Below are 12,652 nucleotides of genomic sequence, written 5' to 3'. Positions count from 1 at the left end.
CCACGCTGTCCTTTTCCACTGGATGACGGAAGATAACGAGCGAATAATAGAAATGAAATCAGCGATGGGGGAGGATGCTGAGAAACGCATTAAGAGAGATTTATGGAGTTGTAACTTCTGGAAAAAGGTAAGTGATATTGGTATGAAACACGGCTTGGGGCCCTTGGTACCACTTTGTGCATTTGGAAATGACTTTAGCGGTTATCGGTTGTCAGAGGACGCTCAGGGTCCACTGATTAAAGAATTTGAAAATCGGTTGCAAAACGAAACCGACATGTTGCGTATATGGCTTCAAGATGCGCGTGGACTGTGCGAGGCCATATTAGTAGGACCCACGCCTGTTGCTTCCTTCAACATTGATAAATATAACTTTCAGGCTGAGTTCGACATGACCGACGATCAATTTCGATTCTATGTTTGTTCAGGGCTCAACTAGGCAGAGAATCCAATAGGTTCTAAAGTAACCTTCCCAACAAGTCAAGGCAGCTCAAGACGTTTGGATCAAATAGCATCGAACAGTCTATGCATAGAGTTTCTTCCATTTGAGTTCATTGACCCAGTGCGCATGAGTCACCAGCTATCATGAGTTACGTAACAGGCCTGTGAGCGGAAGATTAGTGAGGCTGCGGCTACGCTCTTTGTGTCATATTCACTTTAGATGGCGTAGATTCTATACGGTGATCTAATTTTGGTGCCAATATGCATATTAGTAGACCTTCTCAGAATTGAGTTAGAAATAGTGGATCAATCGATATATGCATTTTCCGTGCGCGCGCTAAGGCATTTCGAAACTACTCACTTCACGGCCAGAAAGTGCCAGAAACTGTCTGCTGGTATGTAGTTTAGAGATGACTAGTCCGTTCTGGTAGCATTGCGACCTCATTAAGCAGTGTTAATTGTGATGATAGAATGAGTTCAAGCTTTCGGAGTCAACGTCTCGCCGAATTTAGAAACTACCGAAACGACCCATAATTATGCGGTCGCTAATTTCTATACCTGCTGCTGTATTGTCACTAACTTTGGCTTCCTCAGATAGTATGTACTAAAAGTCTAGATCGTCATATTGGGTTGGAATCCGGATTTAGTCCAGATGCGATGTGCTGGATATAAGACGGCACATGTTGACCTTGGAAAAGCCAAGCATGAAAGGCAGCGTGCCATGATAATTCGCAAGCATAAGGAAAAGTATGGCGATCATTATCACAAATTTGAATAAGGCCCTGGCCTGCGTCCTCTTTCTTCTTCTTCTTCTTCTTCTTCTATTTCTTATTTTTTCCCTTTTTTCCTTCTTTTTTTTTTTTTTTTTTTTTTGTGGTTTTTTTTAAAAAAAAAAAAATTCATTTCATAAATACGTTATGTCCAGAACACGCTTGCTCGGTTGACCGGCTTCGGGTGGAATTGTACGTCTTACATTCAGTGTATGTTAGCTGAAATAAGTATAATATCATACTGCCAATAGTGACCTCTCCTGTGCTTGTCTATATTTGTAGACGCTAAGACTCAGTGTGATCAATGGAAGAGCTGCTAATTTCGTCTTCGCTGTGCTTTCCAATTTCTCAACTAAATTTGACGCAACAGGCCCGAATAGGCTTGGCCCCAAGTTATATAGGATCTGATGAGACCCGCAAGATCTTAGATCCCACAAACCATCTAACCTTAAATATAAAGGCAGTTCTATGGCTCTGGTATGTTTCGCTGGCAAGAGCCACCTGCACTTCCAAATATGCCATATGGATCTCGCAGGACAGGGCTAAACTAAGCGAGACGTTGGGGCAAGCTCTGCCTAAGCTGGACTATGACGATATTTCAAACCTTAATCCTGGTGTTGATGTCGGTATGGCGGCTGTTCCTGGAAAGCGATACAAGATCCCTTACCATGCAAATATGGCACTCATTCCACCAGCCTCGTGGTCTGACAATTGCCCAAAAACGTTGGAGCTTCATGGTGCCAAGTCAGAAACGCTTGAAGTCTTCAATCAGCCACCTTCAACATCTGCAGGAGATAACCGTAACCCGTCTGTATCTAACCTAGCTCGATCATTGATGCACACGGAAGCCTCTAGTGGCGGTCTGATACCGAGAGCAACGCCTGTCACGACCACGGACGGCCCTAAACCAGTAGAGACATCCAGCACTATTGAGACACGAACAAAGCCACACGCAGCGACAGGCACAGCCAGCTCTATGTTATGCTGGGAAGAGACCCACCCGTCGGTCTCTGACTTTGTTTCAAGTCCAGCATCCAGGATTGAGTTTGCCAGGTCGTTTTGTGACAGGCTCCAGGAGGCTACTTTTGACGCAGCTCATCCCATCCAACCATTGCGCTACGGCGACTCCTTGATTGGAATGCAGGTATTACCCTCCTGTCCAAACCATTCCATTGGAGCGAAAGACATGGATGCATGCCGTGGGGTGTTTGAGAACATCAACCGTAAATGCCCAAAAGCGGGCGGGACATATACCAACAATTGCGTGTTGTACTACTTTGTCAAACGGTGACGTGCTGTAGGCAAGATATACGTAGTTAGTTTCGCACATATAGTTTTATCCACATATCATTGCATCTAATGCCGGAGCTCGCCGCATAATATACAGTATCATTTTGGCTACATTGCAATTGTTGATCAGTAGCAGGGTGTTAATGCAACTTGAGATGTACAATATCTTTTTGCCCGTAATGATATGCTATCTTCCCTATGGATCCACCCAACATTGTTTATATCCAGCATAATGGTGTGTAAATTTTCAAGGAAAATCAGAAGCTATTCATCCGAGCGGGATCCCAATATCACAAGTTCATCTTCTGTCTCAAGCCAGAAGCCAGTCATGCCGCAGCAGGTTTGGGAAGCAAGGGCAAGCACTGTGAGCTATTGCGAACTATCTGAAGATCTATGCAGCGGAGGGCTGTTGACAGCTAAATACCACCCTGTAGCTTCCTTTTCCATATTCATGTCCTTTAATTGCTTAGACGGAATGTCTATATTTGTCGAATCCCTACCTCCAGCTGTGGCTTCATATCTCCATTGTGCCTTGACATAGTGGGATGGAAGATTAGGATTAGAGCTGTTCGGGTTCTACTGGCGGTAATTATAATTATTTATCTTGTCTTTGTACGAATTTCGCGTTGCCAGACTTGGTCTCGAGAGAGGAACGAGACGTATTCATGCCTCTCGGTCCTCTCTTGCCCTTGAGGCTCTGATGCGACAGTATGATTCAAAGTTTGTTGTGGAAGTTATTCATACAATATGATGTTGTTGGGGAAAAATATTGTGTTCTTCATTATCTATGCTGATAGTTTAAAGTTGTTTTGTGAAGCTTGCAAATCCTCCTATAGCAGGTTCTACGGCAATAACGTGGCGGTTCGAGTCTCCAATATTAGATTTTCCCTACCAACTTTGAATTTATGTTCTTTACTCCATGCATCTCTGTTGGGCTTCTCGGTAACATTTGGCCAGAGAGCAGTTCGGCTTTCTTGGTCTCATAACGAGCTTGACACTTGCATATATAGTAAAGTAAATCTCAAGCAACCAAACCATAAGCAAGATGAACGCCCTGAAGAATTCTGTCAAGAAATGGTTTTACCAATTAAAAGGATAAGAACTATATAGTAACCACCGACTGCTCCGCTATCGAATAAGATTGTCTATATTTGAAAATGCCAAGATGGGAACGACGTGACGCCCACGATGCTCAGGAGATCATTTTCCATATTACGCCAATCAATCATTGCAAATCTTCATACGCTAGAACCTTTATGCTCATGGCGCGTTTGGCGGTTTGCAGAGCTGGCATGGACAGTAGTGTATGAGTCACTAACTGCCGGAGCTGTCCCACAAAGGCAAGAAAATCGTCCAGAGTGTAGGGATCGCCCCTCTCCGGGACCTCGTCCCATGACTGTTGCTCTGATGAACGAATATCATCGTCGATTTCCAACTCTACGAGCTGAAACTCGTCTGCTTTGAAGACTTTGGGCTTTGGCCCGTCGAATTCCGCTTTCGATGATACCCAATGCTTTCGCTTGATGCGGTAGTTGATGAGCCATAGCGTTTCCAGACCCCCAAATCTTGCACCATATACAATGTAACAGCATAAGGAGTCAAGGCTTCTGATCCGGGAGGATTCGTGGAGGCTCGAAGCCCATGATGGGTGGTATTGCCAGCCTACGTGCGGTATCTGTAGCAAGCCCTGGGCTGTGTTGTTCGGAATGACATCTTCAAACAAAAACCGACTAAACATGTCAGGGTCATCTAGTTGGAGAATAAAGAGGTCCTGGCTTGGAGACACGATAATACTGCGCTGCTGGGAAGAGTCGCTCTCTGGTGCGTCGACCTCGACATTCGAACGGCCACATCTCACCTTCTTCCGGATGGCTATGGGCTTGGTGGGGCCGAGTATATCTCTCATGACACAATGTGACTGCCTACAGGCACTCCAGAGACCCGAGTCGATCAGGTACGTCGAAAGGTTGTTTTTAGTCCATGAAACTGTGATTTCGTCGAAGCCATTGACTCGACTGGACTTGGGGCCAAAAGCCCACTTGGGAGCGGTGAGGTAATAGGCATCGACCCAAGGAGCTTCCGAAACGCCGTCTTCATGTGGTTGACTTCTATGATCGCTGCTCAAGCTGAAGATTTGTACACCTGCCTTTGCAGGACGAACGGCGGAGCTCCAAATCTCTATTTGTAGCTCTACCGGAAGGTTTCTGAAGCAATGAAATGAATCAAACATCCTGCTTATCATGAAATAGCCGAGGATAACTCGCAAAAAGACGAATTGACTTGTAGGATTATCTAGTTCCTGTGACACTTCAACATCGGGACAACCAATTCTATAAAATCGTCAAAGCACTTCTAGATCTATGCTCGCTAGACCCGATAGGTATCGCAAAAAGGACTTTAGAAACCATTGTATGCTGGGATTGACCGCCAATGCAAGACGTTGGACGGCTTACAGTAACGCCCATTATTGGCAATACGACGAGTTCCCATCACTGATTGTTTCTTCAGCATATTTTTCTTCACATATACGCAGACAGCAGAAATTCTGGTCAAGATCGGGCCGATTTTCTTCTCTATACGTCTATCGATCAAGGTCGCTCCGGTTGAACCTTACTGTGCCTGAGTGTTATGGCGCCATGCCTACGATACGATTCTTCTAACTCGTGGCGGAGTGACATCGCAGTTGTTGGGGATTCCACTGCAGACTTGTTCTGCTCTGTCTGTGTTTGGCCTAAAATCACTTTTTTAGCCATCTTCCTGGGTAGAAAGTGTGTAGTCTCTTAACAGTCTTCTGTTTACTTCAGCCAGTATATGTTCATCATGAGTGCTTGAGGTCCTTTCTGGCGAGCGCAGAGACATCGCATAATGATGTGCATAGGGACTGCAGACGGAGACACTAGCCAGCCGGCAACATGGCACAATTAAGTCCATCTTTGCATGATGAATCATTACTCACTTACAATGAGGCTACCTCTCTGTCTCCACTCCCCGCTGTTAGCGCCGTTCCACTGGAAGTTTTTGAATCTGTGCGCCTTCGACTGCCAAATAAATTGTCAAATATGCCAAATTCTTATTTCAAACCAAACAAAGGCGGAGTACTGGATTTGAGATAATATTTAATGTATTTGATACGTTACAGGATATAAAATTGGAGATCTAACCGGCTCCCAGCCTACCCGCAACCTGGTGAGTGCCTAGGTAGAGGATCTGACGAATAAGAGTCTTCACTGATACTGCGGCGAAGTACGCATTAGTGAGCTACCCCTTCATTATTTCAAGATCTGCGATGTTGAGTGGAAGTTTGGGTGTTGATTGCATTGCATGAATTGACTAGATGTGAATGATAGATAGAGAATTGATGCTGGGGAATAAATATGCGATGTATTGTTTCTGATCAATCGTGTTCGCCATGCTAGTACAGTGACCCCAATGGTACAGACGTAGAAAGCCCTTGTTTCTTTTTTGTATTTTTGTCGAAATGCAGAATAAATCCCAATCAATTGGCGATGTCCTAACAGACCCCCAACTCCTCGTGTACTCCATACCCTCCCATTTTCCCATCCATTCCCCCCTAACAAAAAATCCCATCACGCTGAACAGCTCTTAGAAGCATGCCTGTTCGTCTCCGTCTTGCCATCCTGAACAGTCGTCTCCGTCTCAATCTCAAACATCAACACAGGCTGGTACAGCTGTCGGCCAGATGGACTGTAAACCCAGATATCCTGAGGCCATTGACGTTGCTGGGATTGGATTGTCATTGTTCGGCGGTGATCATAGTCGTATTCTGATTCTTGTGCAGGGATGGGGAATGCCTCGACGTGATATCGAGAGTAATCTATAGAACCATTTGCAGATCTGGTAAACGTTGCTGGAGTTTGCATGCAGCAGCTTTCACTCTGCTGTTGTACTTTGTTGCCGTTCTCGTCAATCTTTTGACACATGATGTGTAGTTTTTCCCGGTGATAAGTGAATTTTTAAATACTGTTCTTGAGTTGGTTATCTTCACTTTCTCGTGAGGATTATGGTCTTCATATATACCTGGTGGCCTGCGGGAGCATGGATGCGAGACTTTTTTTTGCCAGCAGAAGCAAATGCAGCTCATATCGCCAATCACGATTCTCTGACACCTCATAGCATCATCTGAAACTGTTTGTATCGAATGCCATTATGTTTTGTGTAACACAAGGGTTTCCTATGCATTCGAGGCTTGCATTTCGGCTGGTCTGGGCTGCGGGGGATGAAAATGTAATCGTACGAGGGCGGCAATCGCACCATTAATGTTTCTCTTTTTTGCTTCTGTTAGAAAATGCGCAATGATGCTTTTATTCCATTTTTTAAAGTATTTAGTGATGGTGTTTTAAGCATTTAGACTAAGCTTAGCTTCACGCTGTACTCTGGTACAATTTAGACCAGATCAGATAAGCCCGGGTACACTCCCCGTGCTTCTTACAATCGGCCCTTCATATCCGAGCCTTAAAAAAAGTGAGATGCAAGAAAACGATCGTCATTCGCAGTTTATTGGTGCCCGCCTTTTGACGCTGAGATTCAAGAGGCCAGAATCTCGACCGGAGCTAGCCCGACCGCGGCAGAGGGGACATAATGACCAAAAAACTGAGACAGACACTGAAACATGAATGCAAGAGTCTCGATATGGAATATCGATGCCCGATGATTATCGGAGATCATGATCTGATTGCTCTTTTAGTTTCAACCATGTTCTGTTGACCGGGTAGTTGGATTAATTTCTCGTAGTGAGAATTTAAATTCCTGGTTATCGGCATATTTTAGTGTGATCGCGTTTTTTTGGGCGGGAAGTGATGGAGTTAGCTTGGCAGGTTTGGCAAGAAAAACAGCAACACAAGGCTTTGTGTGCGACGACACAGCATTCAAGCCAAATGACGAATTTTGCCACAATTTCAGTTACACAGCATAAATAAATCTTACACGCATTCAATGTCCCATGCCGTCAATCGCACAAAATCTGAAAAATAAATTATATTAATTATCAATCAGCCCTTACCTGCCTCGTTTGTCTCATCGGTTACAGTCCGCTCGGGACCGAAAATGGCAAGATCAAGATTAATCTCTCCGAGACGGCCTAGGGTAGTTAACTCTTCTAATCTATGACGCCAATCTCCACGCCCTGAGCCCTGTAGTCCCGAGGTCGCCAAGTCTAAAAAGCGATCTTGCTCCGTTAATGTCCTTTTGCAGCCAGTCGGGTCCCAGTAGAATCGGGATTCCAAGCTCTCGGTGAGAGGATAATGATATGAATACTTGGTCACCAATACCCTCACTTTTAGCGATAACCTGCTTATTTACTTTTGTCACCATCTGCCGAATATTTTGGGACCCGCCTGGCAGCCTACCCGAGAGTGTCTGTGAGTCTGTCCAATGAGAAGCTTCGTTAATACTACTAGTTAGTGATGTACGCTTCTTCATCATTTCGGTGTCTGCCAAGTAGAAAGTAGCTTCCTAATATCTTCCCCACTTCGCCCCACATCGCCAGTCGCGTCGCTGGCGGCCTCTTTACCTCTTCTCGCGACGCGTGCTGGCCCTTGCCCTCTTCTCTATCTTTGCCGTTGTCCTTTTTCTAGCTACAGACAAAATTGGCAACTCGATTCAAGTTGACGACGTTGATAGCTACAATGCCGCGATGACTAGGTCAGAAGTGATGCGGCAAAGCTTGATCCTATAGAGGCTAGGAGAAATAGGCTAAAAGCTCAAATGGTAACACATGAAACATTGGAAATATTGGATATGAGAAATCGGCCCATTTTGGCCAATATTCTTCTAAGGAAAAAGCTTAAATTTGAAGGGTTCGTCGTCGGATATTTGACGTGACTGTCCAAAGATCTATAAAATCACGGCGATGCGCAAATCGGCAGAAAAATAAGCCTGCCTGGTCAGAGTCTTATTATAAGACTTCACTCTGACAGTACTCCACCCCTACATCACTAGACCGCAAGCGTAGTACGGAAGGGTTTTGATTTTCTCCCCCCAACTGCGGCGTGACTGCTGGATAACCTCTTGATATTGTTTAAAGCGTGCCCAGCCGCTATCTATCCCCAACAATAGGATGGCTTGGAATACCAGTGAGAAAGCCCTCGAGCTCTTCATTATCCAGATCTGCTGTACCATACTTGTCTACCTCTCGGCATGTTTACGGTTCTGGGCACAATCTGTCATTATGAAAGAGCATGTAATACACGACAAGTTGATGTATATGTCAGTGGTAAGTTCACGTTCTAAATATGACAGGTGTACCGCGCATAGCTGCACTATTCGCCCCCTACATGAGGTTTTCTGCCCCTGGATAATGACAAAATGACACTAACTGGGGACCACTTTCTCAGTTCCTTTATACTGCCCAGGTTATCATGATAATACGCGGCATAGTGGACGGCGGAATTGGACAACATGCGGACGGCATTGACAGGGTAGAAATTGTCAAAGGTTTCCAAACTTGGTATTTCGGGGAACTAATATACGCCGCACTTTCATGCTTCACCAAAACATCGGTAGTCCTGTATCTCCATCGCCTTTACATCGGCGAACCATCAAAAGGGGCGACCGTCAATAGACCCTTCCTTAAAATAACTCTGACCATCTGCCTTGTCTGCGTCTGGGCTACATCGATTGTGTTTTTCTTGACCAGCATTTTCCAGTGCTCTCCCGTTGGCTACTACTGGGGGCAATTCAATGATCCCGTCAGCTCTGGCAAGTGTTCAAAGAGCATCGTACCCATCGCTGGTATAGTTCTTAGCATCGTTTTGGCCCTCAGCGATTGGACCTTGGCTCTAGTAGTACCCATTATGAGCCTATGGAATGCGCGGTTGCCGTGGAAAACCAAAGCTGCGATCCAAGCTTTGACGAGCTTAGGCGTACTGTGAGTGTTATTTTGCATTTTTGTGTTTTTCCTTTACCTTGAAAGTATTGTTAGTGTTACGGCTTTATGAGCTCGTATGCCTAAGAAGCTCTCCTCCTAGAACTCGCCTAGTCCATTGACAACGATGAGAATACTCATTGGTCTACTTCCGAGGACAGGAGGAGCCGGATTGGTGCCAATTCAAACTTCATTGCCTGGCTGACAGCATGGATATGACAGAGCGGGCGCGGCAATGATTGTCCGCATTCCCTATATCAAGATGTTGGATCTTACTCAAGACTTTCTCTATGAAACAGTGTAAGATCTACATTCACTTGCTGTTATCTCATGCTTGCTCACTCACTCGTATATAGAGATGTTGCGAAATGGACGGTTATAGAGGCAACTCTGGGAATTGTGGCTGGGTGTTTGCCAACCATTTGGCCATTATTGAGAGCGATGAAATCCAGACGTGTCTCACCGAGCTTTGATCATGTGAATGATGAGGCCTTGCACCATAAAGTTCGAGTCGAAGGAGGGACGAAACAAGACACCATTCAGAATAACCGTGACACGATTCATCTTCAGAGAGAGTTCTTCATTTCGGAATGTTTTATTGACAATTCTGATAATCGTGTGAGATATGCCCCAAACGATAGTTTTAGATATGATCAATGGCATCCATAGGATAGATCGATATAGCAACTAGTCAGCCGTCATGCTCGTAATGTTAAAGCTTAGAAGCTCTCAGGCTAAAGAAGGGAGTAAGAGGTATGACTAAAAGAGACTTTTACTAATAATACCAAAAAAACAGACGACTTGTCACATATCAGTATGAACTGATATACAACAGTGGAGTATGGCGGCCAAATGACAAAACCGACGGTTCGAGGAAACAAACCGTTAGAACGACCCATGGACAGGCTTTTCATCATGCTAGCGAGGCGTATATCTGGAAGTCTCTGGTTGGATTACTTTCTTCCTATACCACCCTTCCTGAGTAACTGTGCAAGTGACTACTTGGGCTAGATTCGCTTCTTACAATCTTAGTAATCCCCAACCAAGTATCAATTAGTCCCTGTTAGTACCAGTTGATTGCTTCAGCATATTAAAAGAGCTACGGAAAGGCATTTCTTCTGGTCCCGTCAGCATATATGCTACCCGGATGCTCGGAGATGGATACATTGCAGACCTTGTGGTGATCCATTCATGTTTCTGTTCTTTCTCCACGAGGAGACGCCGTTAAAAGGAGTGTAACCAACTTATTTATAGTAGACAGCTATATACACTGACACATAGCATAAAAAGAAACTCGTCACATGGAAGCCTGCGAGTTTAATTTGTTTCTGGATACTTGCACTATGAAATTGTCTCATACACTTGATGATGACATGTATCCACCTCCTGATCCAAATGTCTTATATGGCAGCTCACCGGTGCACATCTCCATCCAGGCTCCAGATATCATCGTCCGAAGTCTCCCATCTCAAAGTCTCATTATAACCTTCGTTCTCGTAAGTTCCATCATCGTCCGTGACGCTGTGTAAGCTGGTTCCTTTACTACTGTTACTACTGGATAGCGTACTCCAGTCATAAGGCAAACCGTCGTCCACATCTTTCGGTGGCGTATACCATTCAATTGTAATCTTTTGAAGTTGTGGCATCTTGGCAAAATAAGAGAGGCGCTGGATGTATTCCATCAATTGCCCGCATTGACAGTCCTGCCTTTCCACCTTGATCGTGAGGTCGCGCACTAGCATTTCGACCGCAACAGCATCTTCCCAATCGCCAAGCATATCATCTAAGAAGCGAGAGAATCCGCTCAACGAGATTATGAATGAGTTCTCCTCATAGAACACCCTTCGAGCTTCTAGGAGAAGATGCCGTCGAGACTCATCGTTATTGAGGAATCTTTTTAGAAGAAGAAACCTTCCAATTCTCTCTTCATCTGACCAGGCAATAGGTTCTTGCACCACGACTGGATCCTCCTTCACCAAGTACTTACAGAGTACAGCGCGGCGATCGTCTGATGGCATGTTGGAAATGTCATCGAGGGGTCTCCCACCTGTCAGTTGAGCGAGATCATCATTAGCGGTCAGGAGCTGCATCTCTTTGGCCTTGTGGACCACTGAAAGTGGCTGGCAGATGTTAGCAGCTGTGACTTCGACAAGGATCTGACCCAGGGTTGCTTGATAGTCGATGAATGACGATCTTACTCACCTGAAGAAACTTGTGTATGCTCTTTCCTGACTGGGAGAATGATTTCAAATGCGCTCCTCGCATTCTTATTTCTTACAAGCGATGAAATGGGTATAGCTGGAGATTGAAGAAACTGGGAGCATTGCTATGGAGAGGCAGATATATGCCAAGCGGCTGCCTCAAGAGTTCACGTCCGTTTCAACAATATAGATGATCAGGCAGTTATATGGTACAGCACTATGATTGATTTCATCCATATTCGCACGTGTAGCTGCGCCAAAAGTCAGATTGAGCGACTCCTTATATGTACAGTTTTTGGCTGTTATGATAAAGCCAAGACAAGTTATAGGTTTGCCGTCCGACACAAAGACCTCATGCTGAAGCCCACAATGTCGGAATAAAGGCTGACTTGCGTGAATGAAGTGAATAGTATTGGAAGAGATAGTTATGGCCTACCGCCGATTCAGGATCGGTACAACCGAGACTGGACATGTGAATAGCCTTCCGAAAGCCTGCGGAACATTGCCTTCTACCTTTGCTGTTTATGGAAGTTGTAGGCCATTAACATGGCTGTACGATACAATATGAGTCACCTGCTAGTGTCGGCAGCGCACAGGACATTCGTACTGATATACTGTCGATTGAAGTGTTTTTTTTTTTTGGACGTCAGAGGTGTATCAGACGAGGGCTTTCAACACCTTGGTCAGGTCTTGCTAGAAAGTTATCTTACCCAACAAGCTCACCGTTCAATCACGCCTAGTACACAGCTACTAATGATGAAAGTTTGTAATTCGATCTCCATGATATTACCTTAGAATTTCGTGACAATTCAGTTTCTAATCCATATATTATCTTACATATGTCTTCTACCACGTAGTTGTTCTGTCTTGAATTCCTGCTCCAAGGGCTACAAAGAAGCACAGAAACTACAAATGGTGGTAACTATTCCTCATGAAGTATATAAAAAACATTCAGGAGAGATTGCAGGATTGTGAAATAGTGCGTTATTACGCTGCTCATATGACCAAGTTATGACAGCCAAATCCCATAGAAACACTGTTAAATCCTGAAAAACACCATCTATCCCTTT

The 12,652-nt window shown here is 44.8% G+C and overlaps 4 protein-coding genes across 4 annotated transcripts; 1 reads left to right on the top strand and 3 right to left on the bottom strand.

Annotated features, from left to right (window-relative positions):
• Positions 1 to 1,512: 1,512 nt before the first annotated feature.
• On the top strand, positions 1,513 to 2,499 carry BKA55DRAFT_526902 (uncharacterized protein; the record flags this gene model as incomplete). The annotated part of the gene is made up of 1 exon (XM_046188884.1): positions 1,513 to 2,499. One exon carries the CDS (start codon positions 1,513 to 1,515, stop codon positions 2,497 to 2,499), a length of 987 nt encoding a protein of 328 aa, XP_046042748.1.
• A 1,224-nt stretch (positions 2,500 to 3,723) lies between these two features.
• On the bottom strand, positions 3,724 to 4,963 carry BKA55DRAFT_599046 (uncharacterized protein; the record flags this gene model as incomplete). The annotated part of the gene is made up of 4 exons (XM_046196330.1): positions 3,724 to 4,247; positions 4,350 to 4,666; positions 4,727 to 4,797; positions 4,952 to 4,963. The coding sequence occupies 4 exons, from the start codon at positions 4,961 to 4,963 to the stop codon at positions 3,724 to 3,726; spliced, it is 924 nt and encodes a 307-aa protein (XP_046042747.1).
• Positions 4,964 to 5,779: 816 nt separating this feature from the next.
• BKA55DRAFT_583854 (uncharacterized protein) lies at positions 5,780 to 6,853 on the bottom strand. The gene is made up of 2 exons (XM_046194252.1): positions 6,537 to 6,853; positions 5,780 to 6,479 (listed from the first exon to the last, which is right to left on the bottom strand). Exon 2 carries the CDS (start codon positions 6,437 to 6,439, stop codon positions 6,086 to 6,088), a length of 354 nt encoding a protein of 117 aa, XP_046042746.1. The 5' UTR covers positions 6,440 to 6,479; positions 6,537 to 6,853; the 3' UTR covers positions 5,780 to 6,085.
• A 2,202-nt stretch (positions 6,854 to 9,055) lies between these two features.
• BKA55DRAFT_599043 (uncharacterized protein) lies at positions 9,056 to 11,646 on the bottom strand (the record flags this gene model as incomplete). The annotated part of the gene is made up of 7 exons (XM_046196329.1): positions 9,056 to 9,183; positions 9,240 to 9,382; positions 9,658 to 9,688; positions 9,728 to 9,848; positions 10,806 to 11,164; positions 11,369 to 11,501; positions 11,584 to 11,646. The coding sequence occupies 7 exons, from the start codon at positions 11,644 to 11,646 to the stop codon at positions 9,056 to 9,058; spliced, it is 978 nt and encodes a 325-aa protein (XP_046042745.1).
• Between the last annotated feature and the right edge of the window lie 1,006 nt (positions 11,647 to 12,652).

This window comes from Fusarium redolens (genome assembly GCF_020744475.1).
Source record: "Fusarium redolens strain MPI-CAGE-AT-0023 chromosome Unknown BKA55scaffold_24, whole genome shotgun sequence".
NCBI classification, from domain to species: Eukaryota; Fungi; Ascomycota; class Sordariomycetes; order Hypocreales; family Nectriaceae; genus Fusarium; species Fusarium redolens.
Note: the sequence above shows the minus strand (reverse complement) of the source record. Positions and strands in the feature narration are given on the sequence as shown.